The following is a 26,758-nucleotide window of genomic DNA, read 5'->3' on the forward strand; positions in this document are numbered from 1 at the left end:
TAGTTTCCTCTTACATTTCTCAGCTTGGATGAGCGTTTTCAGATTTAAGGTCGTGCTTGGTGGCGGGCCAGGAACATTACTAGTTATAACTGGTTTCAATGTGTGATCATTTGCTAACGGGAAGACCTCATGTATCAATGTATTGACTAAATAAGGAGAGGGGTTGGAGGAGAAGGAGAGGTGGGTGGAGGAGAGAGGGAGAAGGAGTAGGAAAGGCGGCGTAGGTGAAGGAGAGGGGGAGAAGGAGAGGAAAGGGGGAGAAGGAGAGGATAAGGAGAGTAGGTAGAGGTAGAAGGAGAGGAGGTAGAGGTAGAAGGGGAGGAGGTAGAGGTAGAAGGGGAGGAGGTGGAGGAGAAGGGGAGGAGGTGGAGGAGAAGGGGAGGAGGTGGAGGAGAAGGGGAGGAGGTAGAGGAGGAGGTGGAGGAGAAGGAGAGGAAAGGGGGAGAATGAGAGGATAAGGAGAGTAGGTAGAGGAGAAGGGGAGGAGGTAGAGGTAGAAGGGGAGGAGGTGGAGGAGAAGGGGAGGAGGTGGAGGAGAAGGGGAGGAGGAGGAGGTGGAGGAGAAGGAGAGGAAAGGAGGAGAAGGAGAGGAAAAGAGAAGGAGAGGAGGTGGAGGAGAAGGAGAGGAGGAGAAGGAGAGGAGAAGGAGAGTAGGTAGAGGAGAAGGGTAGGAGGTAGAGGAGAAGGGGAGGAAAAGAGGGGAAGGAGAGTAGGTAGAGGAGAAGGAGAGTAGGTAGAGGAGAAGGAGAGGAGGTAGAGGAGAAGGAGAGTGGGTAGAGGAAAAGGGGAGGAGGTAGAGGAGAAAGAGAGGAGAAGGAGAGGAGGTAGAGGAGGAAGGAGAGTAGGTGGAGAGGAAGGAGAGGAGGTAGAGAAGGAGAGGAGGTAGAGAAGAAGGAGAGGAGGTAGAGAAGAAGGAGAGGAGTTGAAGGAGAGTGGAAGATGGTTCTGTTTCATCTTGAAGCCATGTGAAGTGACAACTGGGAGATGTTTCATCCCCTTAAAGTGGGGATAGATGAGAACTGTGAGATGTTTCTTCCCCTACAGTGGAGATGGATGAGAACTGGGAGATGTTTCATCCCCTACAGTGGAGATGGATGAGAACTGGGAGATGTTTCATCCCCTACAGAGGGGATAGATGAGAACTGGAAGATGTTTCATCCCCTACAGAGGGGATAGATGAGAACTGGGAGATGTTTCATCCCCTACAGTGGGGATAGATGAGAACTGGAAGATGTTTCATCCCCTACAGTGGGGATAGATGAGAACTGGAAGATGTTTCATCCCCTACAGTGGAGATGGATGAGAACTGGGAGATGTTTCATCCCCTACAGTGGGGATAGATGAGAACTGGAAGATGTTTCATCCCCTACAGTGGGGATAGATGAGAACTGGAAGATGTTTCATCCCCTACAGAGGGGGCAGATGAGAACTGGAAGATGTTTCATCCCCTACAGAGGGGGCAGATGAGAACTGGGAGATGTTTCATCCCCTACAGTGGAGATGGATGAGAACTGGGAGATGTTTCATCCCCTACAGAGGGGGCAGATGAGAACTGGAAGATGTTTCATCCCCTACAGAGGGGGCAGATGAGAACTGGGAGATGTTTCATCCCCTACAGAGGGGATAGATGAGAACTGGGAGATGTTTCATCTCCTACAGTGGAGATGGATGAGAACTGGGAGATGTTTCATCCCCTACAGAGGGGATAGATGAGAACTGGGAGATGTTTCATCTCCTACAGTGGAGATGGATGAGAACTGGGAGATGTTTCATCCCCTACAGAGGGGGCAGATGAGAACTGGGAGATGTTTCATCCCCTACAGTGGGGATAGATGAGAACTGGAAGATGTTTCATCCCCTACAGTGGAGATGGATGAGAACTGGAAGATGTTTCATCCCCTACAGTGGAGATGGATGAGAACTGGGGATATAGGGTTGGTTGGTTGTTTAGCAACAAAACCGAAGCGTGAGCAACTATTGGTCAAAACAGATGGGATTGGCTTAGATTGTTGACAACATGTAAGCTATATATTCTTTCCTCCAAATGTTTATTGAAAACATAAATACATTTGCACAATGAGCACTTGTCTCTCAAATACATCATTACAGTTGTTGGTTAGCCAGCAATTTGTTTTGCCGTGTTATCACTGACCTGAAATCAGTCAAAGCACCTCAAAACAAGACATGGTATCAAGAACAAGATGAAACTAGCTAAAACCAGAAAGTTATGATTCAATGACATGCCAGTTTCTTGTCATTGTTGCTAGCTGTCCGGCCATCCGGAATCATGGCAGTTTCTTGTCATTGTTGCTAGCTGTCCGGCCATCCGGAATCATGGCAGTTTCTTGTCATTGTTGCTAGCTAACTGGCAATCCAGAATCAGGGCAGTTTCTTGTCATTGTTGCTAGCTGTCTGGCCATCCAGAATCAGGGCAGTTTCTTGTCATTGTTGCTAGCTGTCTAGCCATCCAGAATCAGGGCAGTTTCTTATCATTGTTGCTAGCTATCTGGCCATCCAGAATCAGGGCAGTTTCTTATCATTGTTGCTAGCTAACTGGTCATCCAGAATCAGGGCAGTTTCTTGTCATTGTTTCTCGCTATCAGGTTCAGCATCTTGTCATTGTTGCTTGCTGTCTGGCCTTCCAGAATCAGGACAGTGTCTTGTCATTGTTGCTAGCTATCAGGGCAGCATCTTGTCATTGTTGCTAGCTGTCTGGCCTTCCAGAATCAGGGCAGTTTCTTGTCATTGTTGCTAGCTATCAGGGCAGCATCTTGTCATTGTTGCTAGCTGTCTGGCCATTCAGAATCAGGGAAGTTTCTTGTCATTGTTGCTAGCTGGCTGGCAATCCAGAATCAGGGCAGTTTCTTGTCATTGTTGCTAGCTGTCTAGCCATCCAGAATCAGGGCAGTTTCTTATCATTGTTGCTAGCTAACTGGTCATCCAGAATCAGGGCAGTTTCTTGTCATTGTTTCTCGATATCAAGTTCAGCATCTTGTCATTGTTGCTTGCTGTCTGGCCTTCCAGAATCAGGGCAGTTTCTTGTCATTGTTTCTCGATATCAAGTTCAGCATCTTGTCATTGTTGCTAGCTATCAGGGCAGCATCTTGTCATTGTTGCTAGCTGTCTGGCCATTCAGAATCAGGGAAGTTTCTTGTCATTGTTGCTAGCTGGCTGGCAATCCAGAATCAGGGCAGTTTCTTGTCATTGTTGCTCGCTGTCTGGCCATTCAGGGCAGCATCTTGTCATTGTTGCTAGCTGTCTGGCCATCCAGAATCAGGGCAGTTTCTTGTCATTGTTGCTAGCTGTCTGGCCATTCAGAATCAGGGCAGTTTCTTGTCATTGTTGCTAGCTGTCTGGCCATTCAGGGCAGCATCTTGTCATTGTTGCTAGCTGTCTGGCCATCCAGAATCAGGGCAGTTTCTTGTCATTGTTGCTAGCTGTCTGGCCATCCAGAATCAGGGCAGTTTCTTGTCATTGTTGCTAGCTGTCTGGCCTTCCAGAATCAGGACAGTGTCTTGTCATTGTTGCTAGCTATCAGGGCAGCATCTTGTCATTGTTGCTAGCTGTCTGGCCATCCAGAATCAGGGCAGTTTCTTGTCATTGTTGCTAGCTGTCTGGCCATTCAGAATCAGGGCAGTTTCTTGTCATTGTTGCGAGCTTTTATTTATTTATTTAGTTAATCCATATTGAATTCAGGCTGTAACACAAAATAATGGGTAAATAAGCAAGTTTGCGCTGTTCAGTTTTCAGATGTGCTAACATAATTGCAAAAGGATTTTCTAATGATCAATTAGCCTTTTAAAATGATACACTTGGATTAGCTAACACAACGTGCCATTGGAACACAGGAGTGATGGTTGCTGATAATGGACCTCTGTACGCCTATGTAGATATTCCATAAAAAATCAGCCGTTTCCAGCTACAATAGTAATTTGCAACATTAACAATGTCTACACTGTATTTCTGATCTATTTGATGTTATTTTAATGGACAAAAAAATGTGTTTTTCTTTCAAAAACAAGGACAAGGTCATTTTTAATAAGTGACCCAAAAACTTTTGAACGGTAGTTAATATCTCTATGGGGTAGAGAGCATTAGGATGCGAGATCTGTGCTTGCTGTCTATACGAATAGCTTCATCGTTCAATGAGAACTAGAAGATACGTCCAACAGATGAAAACTAGAGGGGTAGATCACAGAATTCAATAGAACACTATCTGTGTATTTCTCGTCCTGTGTTTTATGATTCAGTATGTGTCTCTACGGGGTAAATAGCACGAGGACATGGATCTGCATATTATCTACAAAATGAAATACAACATAGGAGTATATTATACTGAACCTCACACCATTGGATGAGAACTGGGAGATGTAATTTACCACCCCTACAGATTACAACTGGAGGGCTAGATCACATAATTAGAGCGCTGTAATGTTTATGTTTCTCTATGGGGTTGAGATGAGGTGGATGACAACTAAACTGAGTGAAGATATCATGATACCGATCCTGTGGGTTCTTTCCACAGAATTCCATAGAACACATCCACAGAATTCCATAGAACACATCCACAGAATTCCATAGAACACATCCACAGAAGTCCAAAGAACACATCCACAGAATTCCATAGAACACATTCACAGAATTCCATAGAACACATTCACAGAATTCCAAAGAACACATCCACAGAATTCCATAGAACACATCCACAGAATTTCATAGAACACGTTCACAGAATTCCATAGAACACATCCACAGAATTCCATAGAACACATCCACAGAATTTCATAGAACACGTTCACAGAATTCCAAAGAACACATCCACAGAATTTCATAGGACACGTTCACTGAATTCCAAAGAACACATCCCACAGAATTCCATATAACACATTCACAGAATTCCATTGAACACATTCACAGAATTCTGTAGAACACAGAAGTAATATTGCATTCCCTGTGGGAATATCGGTCCATTGTTATTAAGTTGTTCTAGAACAGACACGATGTAAAGTGTTCTGGTGTTGAAATCAGATGTGTTCACTGATTGAGTTCACACACTGATCATGATTGTGGTCAAGAGAGCAACATATTGTAAGTAATGGAAGGGAAATATAGTCTGGTCCCAGTTGACAAGACGGCACAAACAGCTCTGGTTCCAGGCTAAGGGGAAACACACCTGTCCTGTCACTCTCGATCACAACAATGCTCACAACCACACCAGACTCTCTTCCTGACTCTCACCTTTCATTGTTTTCCCGGTTCTCTTTCCTCCCTTCTCAAAGCATCTCCTTGGGAATAGACCATAGGTATTTCTCCTCATCCCTGTCCTGTTTTGTCCTCCTATCATTTCCTCCTCTCCTCTCCTCCCCTCCTCTCATCTGTTGGTCTCTCATCACCCTTTCTTTATTTCGTTCTGTGCTGATCAAGTCATCGTTCCTCATGGTATTGTGAGATGACCCACGTCTGAAGGGTTCTGTTGCATGCTATTTACTGTCTTCCCTCAGTAGCATTTAGACACACATGTACTGTAGGTTTACATATTCCTGACAGAGAAAATGTCTAGGAGGATCAGGGTTTGTTTTTTCTTCGCTAAGCTAATGCTATTGAACACAATGCTATTATCACTAATGTTAACTAACACAATGCTATTAACACTAATGTTAACTAACACAATTACCACTAATGCTAACTAACATGATGCTATTACCATAATGCTAACTAACACAATTACCACTAATGCTAACTAACATGATGCTATTACCATAATGCTAACTAACACAATGCTATCACCAATAATGTTAACCAACACAATGCTATCACCAATAATGTTAACCAACACAATGCTATCACCAATAATGCTAACCAACACAATGCTATCACCACTAATGCTAACTAACACTATGCTATTAACACTAATTTTATTTATTTATTTATTTCACCTTTATTTAACCAGGTAGGCAAGTTAAGAACAAGTTCTCATTTACAATTGCGACCTGGCCAAGATAAAGCAAAGCAGTTCGACACATACAACGACACAGAGTTACACATGGAGCAAAACAAACATACTGTCAAAACAGTATAAACAAGTCTATATACGATGTGAGCAAATGAGGTGAGATAAGGGAGGTAAAGGCAAAAAAAGGCCATGGTGGCAAAGTAAATACAATATAGCAAATAAAACACTGGAATGGTAGATTTGCAATGGAAGAATGTGCAAAGTAGAAATAAAAATAATGGGGTGCAAAGGAGCAAAATAAATAATAAATAAAATACAGTAGGGAAAGAGGTAGTTGTTTGGGCTGAAATATAGGTGGGCTATGTACATGTGCAGTAATCTGTGAGCTGCTCTGACAGTTGGTGCTTAAAGCTAGTGAGGGCCACAGAAGGAGAGTTGTATGGCATTGAAGCTTGCCTGGAGGGTTGTTAACACAGTGTCCAAAGAAGGGCCAGAAGTATACAGAATGGTGTCGTCTGCGTAGAGGTGGATCAGACACTCACCAGCAGCAAGAGCGACCTCATTGATGTATACAGAGAAGAGAGTCGGTCCAAGATGCTAATGCTAATGCTAATTAACACAATATTATTAACACTAATGCTAACTAACACGATGCTATTACCACTAACGTTAACTAACACGATGCTATTACCACTAATGCTAATTAACACAATGCTATTAACACTAATGCTAACAAACACAATTACCACTAATGCTAACTAACACAATGCTATTAACACTAATGCTAACTAACACGATGCTATTAACACTAATGCTAACTAACACGATGCTATTACCACTAACGTTAACTAACACGATGCTATTACCACTAATGCTAACTAACACAATGCTAGTACCACTAATGCTAACTAGCATGCTACCACTAATGCTAACTAGCACAATGCTATTACATCAGACATACAGTAGCAATAACTTGTAGCTGTTCCTAAAAAAACCTCTAAATTGTTACAATATATCCTCTATTTGTAAAAAAAAAAAGTAAACCCTTTTCAGATATTTGTAACATGTACCAACACGACTTTTCAGAAAAACAATAGAGTACGTTTTCTGTTTGGAAGTAGTGTTTATCAGAGACAGACCAGAGACCACTATGTGTCAGCGTTCAGACAAGGATCTCTCTCTTCATGGTGAACTTGTCTCCTCCCTCCATCAGGACATTCTATCGCTTCGAGGCTGCCTGGGACAGCGCCATGCATAACTCCCTCCTCCTGAACCGGGTCACTCCTTATGGAGAGAAGATCTACATGACCTTGTCGGCCTACCTAGAGGTAAAACATTACATCAATATACAGTTAATAACACAATATATTTCAGACGCCACAGAGGCACAACACATATAATTCTACAGTTGTACTGTACCTCTACGTGATCCTTCCTGACTATCTATAGGTAACACTGAATCCACAAAGGCCTGCTGAGAAAATCTTCTCATATTGACTGATTTTGAGTCTTCTCATATTGACTGATTGTGAGTCTTCTCATATTGACTGATTTTTGAGTCTTCTCATATTGACTGAATTTGAGTCTTCTCATATTGACTGATTTTGAGTCTTCTCATATTGACTGATTTTGAGTCTTCTCATATTGACTGATTTTTGAGTCTTCTCATATTGACTGATTTTGAGTCTTCTCATATTGACTGATTTTGAGTCTTCTCATATTGACTGATTTTGAGTCTTCTCATATTGACTGATTTTGAGTCTTCTCATATTGACTGATTTTGAGTCTTCTCATATTGACTGATTTTGTCAGTTGCATTTCAGATTTTAGAACAATGGAACCACAACAGTTTGTTTTTTCTCCACACGATCAAACTGTCAGACTGTTTAAACTGTACATGACCCTGTTGGTTTGTCTGAATCTGGAGATACTGTATAACTGCATTAGCAGGAGTAAAGGCTCAACGCCTCTCAGGAAGACTACAATAACTGAACTGTAACCAGAAATTCATTTAACTCACTATACTATAATATATTTAACTCACTATCACTGTACTGTCCAAAATTATCCATTCTGTATCTGGACTTAACTGGCTGTGTCTGGACTTACTGACTGTGTGTGGATTTACTGACTGTGTCTGGACTTACTGACTGTGTGTGGACTTACTGACTGTGTCTGGATTTACTGACTGTGTCTGGACTTACTGACTGTGTGTGGACTTAACTGACTGTGTCTGGACTTACTGACTGTGTCTGGACTTACTGACTGTGTCTGGACTTACTGACTGTGTCTGGACTTACTGACAGTGTCTGGACTTACTGACTGTGTCTGGACTTAACTGACTGTGTCTGGACTTACTGACTGTGTCTGGACTTACTGACTGTGTCTGGACTTACTGACTGTGTCTGGACTTACTGACTTACTGACTGTGTCTGGACTTACTGACTGTGTCTGGACTTACTGACTGTGTCTGGACTTAACTGACTGTGTCTGGACTTAACTGACTGTGTCTGGACTTACTGACTTACTGACTGTGTCTGGACTTACTGACTGTGTCTGGACTTACTGACTGTGTCTGGACTTACTGACTTACTGACTGTGTCTGGACTTACTGACTGTGTCTGGACTTACTGACTTACTGACTGTGTCTGGACTTACTGACTGTGTGTGGACTTACTGACTGTGTCTGGATTTACTGACTGTGTCTGGACTTACTGACTGTGTGTGGACTTAACTGACTGTGTCTGGACTTACTGACTGTGTCTGGACTTACTGACTGTGTCTGGACTTACTGACTGTGTCTGGACTTACTGACAGTGTCTGGACTTACTGACTGTGTCTGGACTTAACTGACTGTGTCTGGACTTACTGACTGTGTCTGGACTTACTGACTGTGTCTGGACTTACTGACTGTGTCTGGACTTACTGACTTACTGACTGTGTCTGGACTTACTGACTGTGTCTGGACTTACTGACTGTGTCTGGACTTAACTGACTGTGTCTGGACTTAACTGACTGTGTCTGGACTTACTGACTTACTGACTGTGTCTGGACTTACTGACTGTGTCTGGACTTACTGACTGTGTCTGGACTTACTGACTTACTGACTGTGTCTGGACTTACTGACTGTGTCTGGACTTACTGACTTACTGACTGTGTCTGGACTTACTGACTGTGTCTGGACTTACTGACTGTGTCTGGACTTACTGACTGTGTCTGGACTTACTGACTGTGTCTGGACTTAACTGACTGTGTCTGGACTTACTGACTGTGTCTGGACTTACTGACTGTGTCTGGACTTACTGACTGTATCTGGACTTACTGACTTACTGACTGTGTCTGGATTTACTGACTGTGTCTGGACTTACTGACTTACTGACTGTGTCTGGACTTACTGACTTACTGACTGTGTCTGGACTTACTGACTGTGTCTGGACTTAACTGACTGTGTCTGGACTTACTGACTTACTGACTGTGTCTGGATTTACTGACTGTGTCTGGACTTACTGACTGTATCTGGACTTACTGACTGTGTCTGGACTTACTGACTGTGTCTGGATTTACTGACTGTGTCTGGATTTACTGACTGTGTCTGGACTTAACTGACTGTGTCTGGACTTACTGACTGTGTCTGGACTTACTGACTGTGTCTGGACTTAACTGACTGTGTCTGGACTTACTGACTGTGTCTGGACTTAACTGACTGTGTCTGGACTTACTGACTGTGTCTGGACTTACTGGCTGTGTCTGGACTTACTGACTGTGTCTGGACTTACTGACTGTGTCTGGACTTAACTGACTGTGTCTGGACTTACTGACTGTGTGTGGACTTAACTGACTGTGTCTGGACTTACTGACTGTGTCTGGACTTACTGACTGTGTCAAGACTTACTGACTGTATCTGGACTTACTGACTGTGTCTGGACTTACTGACTGTGTCTGGACTTACTGACTGTGTCTGGACTTACTGACTGTGTCTGGACTTACTGACTTACTGACTGTGTCTGGACTTACTGACTGTGTCTGGACTTAACTGACTGTGTCTGGACTTACTGACTTACTGACTGTGTCTGGACTTAACTGACTGTATCTGATGTTATGATGTAAGAAGCAGAGAGATGAGCTTTAAAAACTTTTCCTTTCTTTAGATGGAGAACTGCACCCAGCCAACAGTCATAACCAAAGATTTCTGCATGGTGTTCTACTCTCGAGACGCTAAACTCCTGGCCTCCCGCTCCATCCGAAACCTGTTTGGCACAGGAAGCCTGAGGGCAGTGGAGGGGTGAGTTGAACATCTCATTGTTATTAACAGAAACATTCTTTGCTTCTGTTGCATTCCTGAAAGATGACGGTGAAATCAATGGAAACAACCCCCTTTAGCCGTGTCTGTTATCGGTCATTCTCACTCTCTCTGCAGTAACCGGGTGACAGGTGTGTACGAGGTCAGCCTATGTCACCTGGCCGATCATGGGAGTCCAGGTGAGACACTTTTTTTCATTGCCTCCCCTCACTGTCTATGTGTGTATTTGTGCGTATTTGAGGTAGACCACATTGCAGTCAGACTGAAAAGAATGACTGATCCACAAATCCCCTAGCATCCTGAAAAACTACTCATTTTGTGATCAAGATGACTGATTCTGCCTTGCCTTGCTTAAACAGATACCGTAATACCCTGTATATAGCCTCCACATTGACTCTGTACCGTAATACCCTGTATATAGTCTCCACATTGACTCTGTACCGGTACCACCTGTATATAGCCTCCACATTGACTCTGTACCGTAATACCCTGTATATAGCCTCCACATTGACTCTGTACCGTAACACCCTGTATATAGCCTCCACATTGACTCTGTACCGTAATACCCTGTATATAGCCTCCACATTGACTCTGTACCGTAATACCCTGTATATAGCCTCCACATTGACTCTGTACCGGTACCCCCTGTATATAGCCTCCACATTGACTCTGTACCGTAACACCCTGTATATAGCCTCCACATTGACTCTGTACCGTAACACCCTGTATATAGCCTCCACATTGACTCTGTACCGTAATACCCTGTATATAGCCTCCACATTGACTCTGTACCGTAATACCCTGTATATAGCCTCCACATTGACTCTGTACCGTAATACCCTGTATATAGCCTCCACATTGACTCTGTACCGTAATACCCTGTATATAGCCTCCACATTGACTCTGTACCGTAATACCCTGTATATAGCCTCCACATTGACTCTGTACCGTAACACCCTGTATATAGCCTCCACATTGACTCTGTACCGTAATACCCTGTATATAGCCTCCACATTGACTCTGTACCGTAATACCCTGTATATAGCCTCCACATTGACTCTGTACCGTAATACCCTGTATATAGCCTCCACATTGACTCTGTACCGTAATACCCTGTATATAGCCTCCACATTGACTCTGTACCGTAATACCCTGTATATAGCCTCCACATTGACTCTGTACCGTAACACCCTGTATATAGCCTCCACATTGACTCTGTACCGTAATACCCTGTATATAGCCTCCACATTGACTCTGTACCGTAATACCCTGTATATAGCCTCCACATTGACTCTGTACCGTAATACCCTGTATATAGCCTCCACATTGACTCTGTACCGGTACCCCCTGTATATAGCCTCCACATTGACTCTGTACCGTAATACCCTGTATATAGCCTCCACATTGACTCTGTACCGGTACCCCCTGTATATAGCCTCCACATTGACTCTGTACCGTAACACCCTGTATATAGCCTCTACATTGACTCTGTACCGTAATACCCTGTATATAGCCTCCACATTGACTCTGTACCGTAATACCCTGTATATAGCCTCCACATTGACTCTGTACCGGTACCCCCTGTATATAGCCTCCACATTGACTCTGTACCGTAACACCCTGTATATAGCCTCCACATTGACTCTGTACCGGTACCCCCTGTATATAGCCTCCACATTGACTCTGTACCGTAACACCCTGTATATAGCCTCCACATTGACTCTGTACCGTAATACCCTGTATATAGCCTCTACATTGACTCTGTAACGTAACACCCTGTATATAGCCTCCACATTGACTCTGTTCCACCAATTTGTAAGTCGCTCTGGATAAGAGCGTCTGCTAAATGACTTAAATGTAAATGTAAATACCCTGTATATAGCCTCCACATTGACTCTGTACCGTAACACCCTGTATATAGCCTCCACATTGACTATGTACCGTAACACCCTGTATATAGCCTCCACATTGACTCTGTACCGTAACACCCTGTATATAGCCTCCACATTGACTCTGTACCGTAATACCCTGTATATAGCCTCCACATTGACTCTGTACCGTAATACCCTGTATATAGCCTCCACATTGACTCTGTACCGTAATACCCTGTATATAGCCTCCACATTGACTCTGTACCGTAATACCCTGTATATAGCCTCCACATTGACTCTGTACCGTAATACCCTGTATATAGCCTCCACATTGACTCTGTACCGTAACACCCTGTATATAGCCTCCACATTGACTCTGTACCGTAATACCCTGTATATAGCCTCCACATTGACTCTGTACCGTAATACCCTGTATATAGCCTCCACATTGACTCTGTACCGTAATACCCTGTATATAGCCTCCCCATTGACTCTGTACCGTAATACCCTGTATATAGCCTCCACATTGACTCTGTACCGTAATACCCTGTATATAGCCTCCACATTGACTCTGTACCGTAACACCCTGTATATAGCCTCCACATTGACTCTGTACCGTAATACCCTGTATATAGCCTCCACATTGACTCTGTACCGTAATACCCTGTATATAGCCTCCACATTGACTCTGTACCGTAATACCCTGTATATAGCCTCCACATTGACTCTGTACCGGTACCCCCTGTATATAGCCTCCACATTGACTCTGTACCGTAATACCCTGTATATAGCCTCCACATTGACTCTGTACCGGTACCCCCTGTATATAGCCTCCACATTGACTCTGTACCGTAACACCCTGTATATAGCCTCTACATTGACTCTGTACCGTAATACCCTGTATATAGCCTCCACATTGACTCTGTACCGTAATACCCTGTATATAGCCTCCACATTGACTCTGTACCGTAATACCCTGTATATAGCCTCCACATTGACTCTGTACCGTAATACCCTGTATATAGCCTCCACATTGACTCTGTACCGTAACACCCTGTATATAGCCTCCACATTGACTCTGTACCGTAACACCCTGTATATAGCCTCCACACTGACTCAGTACCGGTACCCCCTGTATATAGCCTCCACATTGACTCTGTACCGTAATACCCTGTATATAGCCTCCACATTGACTCTGTACCGGTACACCCTGTATATAGCCTCCACATTGACTCTGTACCGTAATACCCTGTATATAGCCTCCACATTGACTCTGTACCGGTACCCCCTGTATATAGCCTCCACATTGACTCTGTACCGTAACACCCTCTATATAGTCTCCACATTGACTCTGTACCGTAACACCCTGTATATAGCCTCCACATTGACTCTGTACCGTAACACCCTGTATATAGCCTCCACATTGACTCTGTACCTTAATACCCTGTATATAGCCTCCACATTGACTCTGTACCGGTACCCCCTGTATATAGCCTCCACATTGACTCTGTACCGGTACCCCCTGTATATAGCCTCCACATTGACTCTGTACCGTAATACCCTGTATATTGCCTCCACATTGACTCTGCACTGGTACCCCCTGTATATAGCCTCCACATTGACTCTGTACCGTAATACCCTGTATATAGCCTCCACATTGACTCTGCACCGGTACCCCCTGTATATAGCCTCCACATTGACTCTGTACCGGTACCCCCTGTATTTAGCCTCCACATTGACTCTGTACCGGTACCCCCTGTATATAGCCTCCACATTGACTCTGTACCGGTGCCCCCTGTATATAGCCTCCACATTGACTCTGTACCGGTACCCCCTGTATATAGTCTCCACAAACAGATCCCCTCAATTAAGCTGTATCACTCCTTCACCCTTGACCCTTGACCTTTCCTGACCCCCAGGTATGCAGAGGAGACGTCGACGGGTGCTGGACACCTCGGTGGCGTACGTCCGCGGGGAGGAGAACCTGGCTGGGTGGAGGCCTCGCAGTGACAGCCTCATCCTGGACCACCAGTGGGAGCTGGAGAAACTCAGCCTCCTGCAGGAGGTATGTGGTACTACAACCTACACCCCGACACAGAGCCTTCACAGAATATTCAAACTCCTGGGTTTATTCCACATTTTTGTTGTGTTACAGCCTAAATTCAAAATTGATTAAATAAATTGTTTTCTCACCCATTTACACATAATAAACCATAATGACAAAGTGAAAACATGTTTTTAGGAAATTTTTGCAAATGTATTGAAAATTAAATACAGAAAAATTGTATCTAATGCTATTTGGCACATGCGTGAAACCCTTTAAAAAACAATGCAGATCAAGAAATAGAGTTAACAAAATATTTACTAAATAAAAAATAAAAAATCATAAAAAAGTAACACAAGAAAATGACTAGGCTATATACAGGGTGTTATGGTACATAGTCAATGTGGAGGCTATATACAGGGGGTACCGGTACAGAGTCAACGTGGAGGCTATATACAGGGGGTACTGGTACAGAGTCAATGTGGAGGCTATATACAGGGGGTACTGGTACAGAGTCAATGTGGAGGCTATATACAGGGTGTTACGGTACAGAGTCAATGTGGAGGCAATATACAGGGTATTACGGTACAGAGTCAATGTGGAGGCTATATACAGGGGGTACCGGTGCAGAGTCAATGTGGAGGCTATATACAGGGGGTACCGGTACAGAGTCAATGTGGAGGCTATATACAGGGGGTACCGGTACAGAGTCAATGTGGAGGCTATATACAGGGGGTACTAGTACAGAGTCAATGTTGAGGCTATATACAGGGGGTACTAGTACAGAGTCAATGTGGAGGCTATATACAGGGGGTACTAGTACAGAGTCAATATGGAGGCTATATACAGGGGGTACTAGTACAGAGTCAATGTGGAGGCTACATACAGGGGGTACTAGTACAGAGTCAATATGGAGGCTACATACAGGGGGTACTAGTACAGAGTCAATATGGAGGCTATATACAGGGGGTACTAGTACAGAGTCCCAGTGCCCTGAGACTAGTGATGAGCTTGCGGGGTACTATGTTGTCGAAGCTGTAGTCAATGAACAGCATCCATGTTGCTCTTGTCCAGGTCGAGGAAAGCTGACGTCTGTTGTATTTCCCTCTTGGTCTAATAGATGTTTCTCCTGTGGGTTCATTTCCCCTCAGCTTTATTACTCATGATATTTTGTCCGGTTGGTTCTCTACAGGTGGAGAAGACGAGACACCGCCTGCTCCTGAGGGAGAAGTTAGAGTCCACCCTGCTGCTGGGTCAGGAGGGGTTGTTGTCCTGTGTAGGTGAGGAGCAGAGTGAGTCCCCTCAACCCTCTGAGGATCTCGGCCTCAGTCCCACCGTTGATGCCCCCAATGAGAGGCAGAGGGAGCTTGCCATTAAGGTCAGTGTCTGTCTTCTTTAAAAACGTTTAAAAACTTGTTCGAAGTTAGTTACTATTGTTACTCGAATATTCCCATTCTTGCTCTCGTGTGTCCCTTTTTTAAAATGTTGTACGTGTGCCCAGTTAAGCCGTTCTCTTTAATAACATCACAGTGTTTGTTGCTCTGAAATGTGAAGCTCTCTATCTCTCGTTCACCAGTGTCTTCGGCTGCTCTCCCACTCCTTCAACAGAGAGTACAGCCACGTGTGTGTCAGCGCCAGTGAAAGCAAGGTAGACTTCCTTCCTGTGTCACTTTACTATGATGGGTTTTCGTGTCTGTATCCTGTTTGAAGTTACTTCCATCTGAGGAAACTATGAGTAGATAAATTACATGGTTTCATTGTTCTCAGTGAGCTTTTTGTAAACATTCTGTTTTTGCGTGTGTGTGTGTGTGCGTGTGTATGTGTGTGTGTGTGTGTGTGTGTGTGTGTGTGTGTGTGCGTGTGCGTGTGCGTGTGCGTGCGCGTGTGTGTGTGTGTGTATGTTCGTGTGTGTGTATGTTCGTGTGTGTGTGTGTGTGTGTGTGTGTATGTTCGTGTGTGTGTGTGTGTGTGTATGTTCGTGTGTGTGTGTGTGTGTTTCCAGCTGTCTGAGATGTCAGTGACTCTGCTGAGGGAGTCGACCTCTACCACGGCCCTCAACACCCTCACCCCCTCCTCGACGTGCCCCTCACTGGTGGAGGGATGCTACCCCAAGTCCGAAGGGCTCAGGTCAGTAGTAACACTCTCGTAAGAGACACTCTTGACATAACGCAAACAGAATGGAGTTATTAGCCTTGTTGTGTTCAATGTTCTTTACTTATATATACTCTGAATACCAGTGGTGGAGTACCCAAGTACTCGAGTCAAGGTAAAGATGCCTTAATAGAAAATTACTCAGTTAAAGGTGAGAGTCACCCAGTAATATACTACTTGGATAAAAGTATTGAAAAGTAGTTGGTTTTAAGTATCAAAAGAAAGTATTAAAATTATAAGTTAAGTATAAAAAAATATAAAAGCATAAATTATTTCAAACCAGACAGCACATTTTTCTTTCTCCAACACTCAAACATCATTTACAAACGAAGCGTGTGTTTAGTGAGTCCTCCAGATCAGAGGCAGTAGGGATGTCCAGGGATGTTCTCTGTTTAGTGAGTCCTCCAGATCAGAGGCAGTAGGGATGACCAGGGATGTTCTCTGTTTAGTGAGTCCTCCAGATCAGAGGCAGTAGGGATGACCAGGGATGTTCTCTGTTTAGTGAGTCCATCAGATCAGAGGCAGTAGGGATGTCCAGGGATGTTCTCTGTTTAGTGAGTACACCAGATCAGAGGCAGTAGGGATGAACAGGGATGTTCTCTGTTTAGTGAGTCCTCCAGATCAGAGGCAGTAGGGATGAACAGGGATGTTCTCTGTTTAGTGAGTCCTCCAGATCAGAGGCAGTAGGGAGTACCAGGGATGTTCTCTGTTTAGTGAGTCCTCCAGATCAGAGGCAGTAGGGATGACCAGGGATGTTCTCTGTTTAGTGTGTCCTCCAGATCAGAGGCAGTAGGGATGACCAGGGATGTTCTCTGTTTAGTGAGTCCTCCAGATCAGAGGCAGTAGGGATGACCAGGGATGTTCTCTGTTTAGTGAGTCCTCCAGATCAGAGGCAGTAGGGATGAACAGGGATGTTCTCTGTTTAGTGGGTCCTCCAGATCAGAGGCAGTAGGGATGAGCAGGGATGTTCTCTGTTTAGTGAGTCCTCCAGATCACAGGCAGTAGGGATGACCAGAGCTGTTCTCTGTTTAGTGAGTCCTCCAGATCAGAGGCAGGAGGGATGAACAGGGATGTTCTCTGTTTAGTGAGTCCTCCAGATCAGAGGTCAGTAGGGATGACCAGGGATGTTCTCTGTTTAGTGAGTCCTCCAGATCAGAGGCAGTAGGGATGACCAGGGATGTTCTCTGTTTAGTGAGTCCTCCAGATCAGAGGCAGTAGGGATGACCAGGGATGTTCTCTGTTTAGTGAGTCCATCAGATCAGAGGCAGTAGGGATGTTCTCTGTTTAGTGAGTCCTCCAGATCAGAGGCAGTAGGGATGTCCAGGGATGTTCTCTGTTTAGTGAGTCCACCAGATCAGAGGCAGTAGGGATGAACAGGGATGTTCTCTGTTTAGTGAGTCCTCCAGATCAGAGGCAGTAGGGATGACCAGGGATGTTCTCTGTTTAGTGAGTCCTCCAGATAGTGTTTAGTGAGTCCACCAGATCAGAGGCTGTAGGGATGTCCAGGGATGTTCTCTGTTTAGTGAGTCCATCAGATCAGAGGCGGTAGGGATGAACAGGGATGTTCTCTGTTTAGTGAGTCCATCAGATCAGAGGCAGTTGGGATGAACAGGGATGTTCTCTGTTTAGTGAGTCCTCCAGATCAGAGGCAGTTGGGATGACCAGGGATGTTCTCTTTTTAGTGAGTCCTCCAGATCAGAGGCAGTAGGGATGACCAGGGATGTTCTCTGTTTAGTGAGTCCTCCAGATCAGAGTCAGTAGGGATGAACAGGGATGTTCTCTGTTTAGTGAGTCCTCCAGATCAGAGGCAGTAGGGATGACTAGGGCTGTTCTCTGTTTAGTGAGTCCTCCAGATCAGAGGCAGTAGGGAGTACCAGGGATGTTCTCTGTTTAGTGAGTCCTCCAGATCAGAGGCAGTAGGGATGACCAGGTATGTTCTCTGTTTCAGTAGAGATGTCTTGATAAGATTCCTGTGATGATTACTTTTGGGTGTCAGGGAAAATGTATGTTGTAAAAAGTAAATACTTTTCTTTAGGAATGTGAAAGTTGTCAAAAAAATATAAATAGTAAAATAAAATACAGACCCCCCCCAAAAAAAGTACTTAAGTAGTACTTTAAATAATTTTTATTTAAGTACTTTACACCACTGCTAAATACCCCAGTTCATGTTGTTCAATTAAATACAAGATAAGAATTACTGACACCGTTCAAACCAACCAGGGTTCAGAAATGTAAAGCCAATTATCTTGAGAATCGTCTTGTTTGTTGCAGATAGAACCTTTATAGTCCCAATGTCTGGACACGGCTGCTTCAGCAACACTGAACTGTGGTCCGAAGACAGACTGAACTGGGGTCTGGGGTAGCGTTAATGCTCCCATCCCCAAACCACATGTACCCCCCTGGCGACGGTGGTTTGTGCCCCCATCTTAGCCGTTCCTGCATGTGCTCTGTCTTACTCATCTCACCCCCCCCCCCCAGAACACCCACGCCTCGTTCCCGCTGCGCCAGCCCCAACCCTGACTGCTCACAACGGGACAGAGAGGTCAAGATGTCCCCTGGCCCCAGTGGGGTCGCAGCCCCGGAGGTTAAGCCCAGGGAACGCCGCTTCGTTCCAGACATCCAGGAGATCCGGGTCAGGTGAGTGAGATTGATTACCTTTATTTAACGAGGCAAGTCAGTTCAGAACAAATTCTTATTTTCAATGACGGTCTAGGAACTGTGGATTAACTGGTCTAGGAACAGTGGGTTAACTGGCCTAGGAACAGTGGTTTAACTGGTCTAGGAACAGTGGGTTAACTGGTCTAGGAACAGTGGGTTAACTGACCTAGGAACAGTGGGTTAACTGACCTAGGAACAGTGGGTTAACTGGTCTAGGAACAGTGGGTTAACTGGTCTAGGAACAGTGGGTTAACTGGCCTAGGAACAGTGGTTTAACTGGTCTAGGAACAGTGGGTTAACTGGCCTAGGAACAGTGGGTTAACTGGTCTAGGAACAGTGGGTTAACTGGCCTCGGAACAGTGGGTTAACTGGTCTAGTAACAGTGGGTTAACTGACCTAGGAACAGTGGGTTAACTGACCTAGGAACAGTGGGTTAACTGCCTTGTTCAGGGGCAGAACGACAGATTTGTACCTTGTCAGCTCTGGGATTCAATCGTGCAACCTTTCGGTTACAAGTCCAACGCTCTAACCACTAGGCTACCTGCCGAGTGATTGACTGATTGACTGAATGAGTCAGTGTTTTATGGCTCCAGAGATTGATTGATTGATTGATTGATTGATTGATTGATTGACTGATTGACTGAATGAGTCAGTGTTTTATGGCTCCAGAGATTGATTGATTTATTGATTGATTGATTGATTGACTGAATGAGTCAGTGGTTTATGGCTCCAGAAGTTTATCATTAAAAGTCGCCGAAACTGACCAAATCAAACACATTGACAATCATGTACAGTACCCGGCTGAGTTAATAACAGGTGTTCTCAACTCAATAGTCCTTAATGGGTACAGCGTTGTAAAGGCATATCAACTAGAAAAAATAAGAACTGCTCACACTGAAAATAATTTGGGGGAATTTATAATTTCTTCGTTAGCATTTGAGTCTTGATCTTGACTCTTCTGGCAGAACAAACGGGGGTTCTGGTCGGCATTAATACTCTTGGTTAAGCTTGGCTACTCTAATTTCAACGTGAGTCTTGTGCCTTCTAGATTGGATCTCGTCAAGTGTATTTACACGTGTAATGTACTTGGTCTTTCTACCAGCCCCATCGTGTCAAAGAAGGGCTACCTGCATTTCCTGGAGCCTCATAGCAACGGCTGGGTGAGGCGCTATGTGGTGGTGAGACGTCCGTACGTCTATATCTACAATACAGAGAGAGACAGCGTGGAGAGAGCCATCCTCAACCTCTCCACTGCCCATGTCGAGTACAGCGAGGACCAGCAGGCCATGCTCAAGGTTAGTACCTTTTTACCTGTCGATACACCTTTACCTGTGAACACATCTTTACACACCTTCACCTGCCAACATACCTTAACCTGTGAACACACCTTTACCCACCTTCACCTGCCGACATACCTTAACCTGTGAACACACCTTTACCTGCCGACACACCTTAACCTGTGAACACACCTTTACCTGCCGACACACCTTTACACACATTTTACCTGAGGACGCCTACAGTAGGCCTTGTTCCAATCTCTGAGACTGCGTGCCCATTGCCCGATACATTTCTAAAGTCAGCAGGCCATGTTCAATGTTGGTAACCTTTTTATAATGCAAAAAAACAAACAAGTAATGTCTGCTCAGGATTTAGCTGATCCCAGTAGGTGCTCTGTGTCTGACATGGTCTTTGTCAGGTTAACAGACATCAGATGGACTACTACCATGAACACCATCTCACATCCTCTTTTACTTGACACACACACTGAGTGTACAAAACATTAGGAACACCATCTCACATCCTCTTTTACTTGACTCACACACTGAGTGTACAAAACATTAGGAACACCATCTCACATCCTCTTTTACTTGACACACACACTGAGTGTACAAAACATTAGGAACACCATCTCACGTCCTCTTTTACTTGACACACACACTGAGTGTACAAAACATTAGGAACACCATCTCACGTCCTCTTTTACTTGACACACACACACTGAGTGGACAAAACATTAGGAACACCATCTCACGTCCTCTTTTACTTGACACACACACTGAGTGTACAAAACATTAGGAACACCATCTCACATCCTCTTTTACTTGACACACACACACTGAGTGTACAAAACATTAGGAACACCATCTCACATCCTCTTTTACTTGACACACACACTGAGTGTACAAAACATTAGGAACACCATCTCACATCCTCTTTTACTTGACACACACACACTGAGTGTACAAAACATTAGGAACACCATCTCACGTCCTCTTTTACTTGACACACACACTGAGTGTACAAAACATTAGGAACACCATCTCACATCCTCTTTTACTTGACACACACACTGAGTGTACAAAACATTAGGAACACCATCTCACATCCTCTTTTACTTGACACACACACTGAGTGTACAAAACATTAGGAAAACCTGATCTTTCCGTGACATAGACTGACCAGGTAAATCCAGGTGAAAGCTATGATCCCTTATTGATGTCACTTGTTAAATCCACTTCAATCAGTGTAGATGAAGGGATGGAAACAGGTTAAATAAGGATTTTTAAGACTTTAGAAATTTGAGACATGGATTATGTCTGTGTGCCATTCAGAGGGTGAATGGGTAAGACAAAATATTGAAGTGCCTTTAAACAGGGGTATGATAGAAGGTGACAGGTGCACCGGTTTGTGTCAAGAACTGCAACGCTGCTGGGTTTTTCACGCTCAACAGTTTCCCGTGTGTATCAAGAATGGTCCACCACCCAAAGGACATCCAGCCAACTTGACACAATTGTGGGAAGCGTTGGGGTCAACATGGACCAGCATCCCTGTGGAACGTTTTCTTGCAGAGTCCAGCGCCCTGATTGAATTGAGGCTTTCCCGAGAACAATAAAAGGGGGGGGTGGGGGTGCAACTCAATATTAGGAAGTTGTACCTAATGTTTTGTACACTCTGTGTAAAGTATACCTACAGTATTTGAAAAGACAGACGTTTTTCCTCCCCGTGGTAAAAACACAAAGACCAGCTTTCCTTCCAGAAGCTGGCTGGTTTTAACACTACTGTACTGTCTCCGTGTGTTCCTCCCCAGACACCAAACGCGTTTGCTGTGTGTACTGAGCACCGCGGGATACTGCTCCAAGCCAGCAACGACAAGGAGATGCACGACTGGCTCTATGCATTTAACCCTCTCCTGGCTGGATCCATCAGGTAACATGGCTGACGCACATAGATCTGTTGATGGCACCTCTCGTTTTAATAGCGCTGGTTTCCCACATAGATCTGTTGATGGAACCTCTCGTTTTAATAGCACTGGTTTCCCACATAGATCTGTTGATGGCACCTCTCGTTTTAATAGCACTGGTTTCCCACGTAGCGGATGGTTTGAAGAAGGTCTTAGGTTTTAATTGACAATGATCATGATCGTATGTGGTTGTTTTACCTACGTCAGTGGAATGCACTGATTGGAAGTTACACTGGATCAGAGAGTCTGTTAAATGACTCCCTACTGTAGTGGCTCTGGATCAGAGAGTCTGGATCAGAGAGTCTGCTAAATGACTCCCTACTGTAGTGTCTCTGGATCAGAGAGTCTGTTAAATGACTCCCTACTGTAATGGCTCTGGATAAGAGAGTCTGGATCAGAGAGTCTGCTAAATGACTCCCTACTGTAGTGTCTCTGGATCAGAGAGTCTGCTAAATGACTCCCTACTGTAATGGCTCTGGATAAGAGAGTCTGGATCAGAGAGTCTGCTAAATGACTCCCTACTGTCGTGGCTCTGGATCAGAGAGTCTGCTAAATGACTCACTACTGTAGTGGCTCTGGATCAGAGAGTCTGTTAAATGACTCCCTACTGTAGTGGCTCTGGATAAGAGAGTCTGTTAAATGACTCACTACTGTAAGTCTCTCTGGATCAGAGAGTCTGCTAAATGACTCACTACTGTAGTGTCTCTGGATCAGAGAGTCTGCTAAATGACTCACTACTGTAGTGTCTCTGGATCAGAGAGTCTGTTAAATGACTCACTACTGTAGTGGCTGTGGATAAGAGAGTCTGCTAAATGATTCACTACTGTAGTGGTTCTGGATCAGAGAGTCTGTTAAATGACTCACTACTGTAGTGTCTCTGGATAAGAGAGTCTGCTAAATGACTCACTACTGTAGTGGCTCTGGATCAGAGAGTCTGCTAAAATAACTGACATGTACAATGTAAGCCTTTTTGAGTTATTGTTTTAATGAATATATATATATATATATTCTCTCCCTCTTGTTTCTGTCAGATCCAAACTATCCAGAAGAAGAGCTGGACAGATGAGGATGTGAATCAACGCGTTTCATAGACAAGACAATAGAACACCAAAAGACTAGCCTGTATATCGACTCCAGACGTAATACTCCTTTCCCTCCTGTGCTGACCCCTTAACCCTCCTCCTCCTCCACTTCCTCCTCCTACACTAGTAACCAACTTGCTCCTCCTCCTCCTCCTCCTGCACACGCCCAGTTTACCCCAAGCTGACCACCAGCGTATCTAAGGCCCTGAGGCCTCCGTCATCGTTGTGTGTCTGTCAGGCCTGTACCGCTGTCTGTCTGTGTTGGCCTTATTGTCTGGTTTAACCCCTCTCCAAGTCTGAGGCCCAAATACTACCCTATTCCCTATATAGTGCATTGCTTTTTACCAGGGCCTATAGTGCTGGTCATATCTACTGTAAGAAGGGCCTATAGGGCTGGTCATATCTACTGTAAGAAGGGCCTATAGGGCTGGTCATATCTACTGTAAGAAGGGCCTATAGTGCTGGTCATATCTACTGTAAGAAGGGCCTATAGTGGTGGTCATATCTACTGTAAGAAGGGCCTATAGTGGTGGGCTGGTCATATCTACTGGTCATATCTACTGTAAGAAGGGCCTATAGTGCTGGTCATATCTACTGTAAGAAGGGCCTATAGGGCTGGTCATAGCTACTGTAAGAAGGGCCTATAGGGCTGGTCATATCTACTGTAAGAAGGGCCTATAGGGCTGGTCATATCTACTGTAAGAAGGGCCTATAGGGCTGGTCATAGTTACTGTAAGAAGGGCCTATAGGGCTGGTCATATCTACTGTAAGAAGGGCCTATAGGGCTGGTCATAGCTACTGTAAGAAGGGCCTATAGGGCTGGTCATATCTACTGTAAGAAGGGCCTATAGGGCTGGTCATAGTTACTGTAAGAAGGGCCTATAGGGCTGGTCATAGCTACTGTAAGAAGGGCCTATAGTGCTGGTCATAGCTACTGTAAGAAGGGCCTATAGGGCTGGTCATATCTACTGTAAGAAGGGCCTATAGGGCTGGTCATATCTACTGTAAGAAGGGCCTATAGGGCTGGTCATAGCTACTGTAAGAATGGCTTACAGGGCTCTGGTCAAAAATAGTGCACTACATAGGGAATAGGGTACAGGCTCTGGTCTAAAGTAGTGCACTACATAGGGAATAGGGTACAGACTCAGATCTAAAGTAGTGCACTACATAGGGAATAGGGTACAGGCTCTGGTCTAAAGTAGTGCACTAAGTAGGGAATAAGGTATCATTTGGGACTGAGCCCAAATCTCCTTACTTTGCCAGAATGTTCCGAGCCGAGAGGAACGGAGAAAGAGAGACGTGGCGAGGGGTCGTTACCATTAGTTACCAGTTCCTTATTTTATAGACTTGCATTATGATGTACTGTATGGTAGTTGTCAGCAACACACTGAGCGTATTAAATAACACATTTATTCCTTCAGGGAGAAAAAAAAAAGAAAAAAAAAGAAAATGTCCTATGAAATCTCTTTCATAGTTGCTCTGGTCAAATGCAGTGAATATATGCAGACAATCGTGTGCCAGATGGGATGCATCCCACAGCCCGGCGACGAGATAAGGGTTGGCATCGATCAAACGTTCACATGTTCACACTGGTTTTCTAGTGGAAGGAAACACATGATGGTTCGGCTACAACTCTGTATCAACTTTCAGTAGACGATCGACACTCGCTCTGACATGCATCATTTATGAAAATCCTCCAAATTTAATCTTAATTAATATCCGAGTCAGATTGTTTTATTTTATTAAGTTGAGGTTATATTTATATATTTAACAACATTATCATTTATTTATTTATGCGTGTATTTATTTATTTATTTACAAAGACATTTATATTTCTAAAGTAGTTATAGTGCAACTTCTGCACACAGCACCTTTTATTATCAGTTCTTCTAACTGTATGATAACATGACCTATGACCTATGACCCCCCCCCCCTCCTTCCTCTGGATAGTGAATAGTGCTACCCTCCAAATAACAACATTGATAGAGGGCCTGTTTCTCCAAATAACAACACTGATATATGTTCCCCCTATAACAACACTGATACAGGGCCAGCTTCCCCAATAACAACACTGATACAGGGCCAGCTTCCCCCAATAACAACACTGATGCTTCCCCCAATAACAACACTGATACATGTCCCCCAATAACAACACTGATACAGGGCAAGCTTCCCCAATAACAACACTGATACAGGGCCAGCTTCCCCAATAACAACACTGATACAGGGCAAGCTTCCCCAATAACAACACTGATACAGGGCCAGCTTCCCCCAATAACAACACTAATACAGGGCCAGCTTCCCCCAATAACAACACTGAAATGTTTTCCCCCAATAACAACACTGATACAGGGCCAGCTTCCCCCAATAACAACACTGATACAGGGCAAGCTTCCCCCAATAACAACACTGATACAGGGCCAGCTTCCCCCAATAACAACACTGAAATGTTTTCCCCCAATAACAACACGGATACAGGGCCAGCTTCCCCCAATAACAACACTGAAACAGGGCCAGCTTCCCCAAATAACAACACTGATACAGGGCCAGCTTCCTCCAATAACAACACTGATACAGGGCCAGCTTCCTCCAATAACAACATTGATACAGGGCCAGCTTCCCCCAATAACAACACTGATACAGGACCAGCTTCCTCCAATAACAACACTGATACAGGGCAAGCTTCCCCCAATAACAACACTGAAACATTTTCCCCCAATAACAACACTGATACAGGACCAGCTTCCCCCAATAACACTGATACAGGACCAGCTTCCTCCAATAACAACACTGATACAGGGCAAGCTTCCCCCAATAACAACACTGAAACATTTTCCCCCAATAACAACACTGATACAGGACCAGCTTCCCCAATAACACTGATACAGGACCAGCTTCCTCCAATAACAACACTGATACAGGGCAAGCTTCCCCCAATAACAACACTGAAACATTTTCCCCCAATAACAACACTGATACAGGACCAGCTTCCCCCAATAACACTGATACAGGACCAGCTTCCTCCAATAACAACACTGATACAGGGCCAGCTTCCCCCAATAACAACACTAATACAGGACCAGCTTCCTCCAATAACAACACTGAAACATTTTCCCCCAATAACATCACTGAAACAGGACCAGCTTCCCCCAATAACAACACTAATACAGGACCAGCTTCCTCCAATAACAACACTGAAACATTTTCCCCCAATAACATCACTGAAACAGGACCAGCTTCCCCCAATAACAACACTGACACATTTTCCCCCAATAACAACACTGATGCAGGACCAGCTTCCTCCAATAACAACACTGATACATGTCCCCCCAATAACAACACTGATACAGGGCCAGCTTCCCCCAATAACAACACTGATACAGGGCCAGCTTCCCCCAATAACAACACTGATACAGGGCCAGCTTCCTCCAATAACAACACTGATACAGGGCCAGCTT

At 44.4% G+C, this 26,758-nt stretch overlaps 1 protein-coding gene across 8 annotated transcripts in view; it reads left to right on the forward strand.

Moving 5' to 3' along the window:
* Positions 1 to 23,793, forward strand: part of LOC135524802 (kinesin-like protein KIF1A) — a 183,425-nt gene extending 159,632 nt beyond the window's left edge. For all 8 annotated transcript variants that reach the window (XM_064952638.1, XM_064952631.1, XM_064952632.1 and 5 more), the window contains 11 exons: positions 7,167 to 7,281; positions 10,102 to 10,235; positions 10,371 to 10,432; positions 14,044 to 14,189; positions 15,361 to 15,546; positions 15,745 to 15,816; positions 16,171 to 16,295; positions 18,798 to 18,956; positions 20,080 to 20,272; positions 22,066 to 22,184; positions 23,250 to 23,793. In XM_064952638.1, coding sequence (XP_064808710.1) covers positions 7,167 to 7,281; positions 10,102 to 10,235; positions 10,371 to 10,432; positions 14,044 to 14,189; positions 15,361 to 15,546; positions 15,745 to 15,816; positions 16,171 to 16,295; positions 18,798 to 18,956; positions 20,080 to 20,272; positions 22,066 to 22,184; positions 23,250 to 23,292 — 1,354 coding nt within the window. In that variant the 3' untranslated portion in view covers positions 23,293 to 23,793. The remainder of the gene's footprint in view (positions 1 to 7,166; positions 7,282 to 10,101; positions 10,236 to 10,370; positions 10,433 to 14,043; positions 14,190 to 15,360; positions 15,547 to 15,744; positions 15,817 to 16,170; positions 16,296 to 18,797; positions 18,957 to 20,079; positions 20,273 to 22,065; positions 22,185 to 23,249) is intronic.
* The last annotated feature ends 2,965 nt before the right edge of the window (positions 23,794 to 26,758 follow it).

Source organism: Oncorhynchus masou, chromosome 31 (assembly GCF_036934945.1).
Source record: "Oncorhynchus masou masou isolate Uvic2021 chromosome 31, UVic_Omas_1.1, whole genome shotgun sequence".
Taxonomy (NCBI): domain Eukaryota; kingdom Metazoa; phylum Chordata; class Actinopteri; order Salmoniformes; family Salmonidae; genus Oncorhynchus; species Oncorhynchus masou.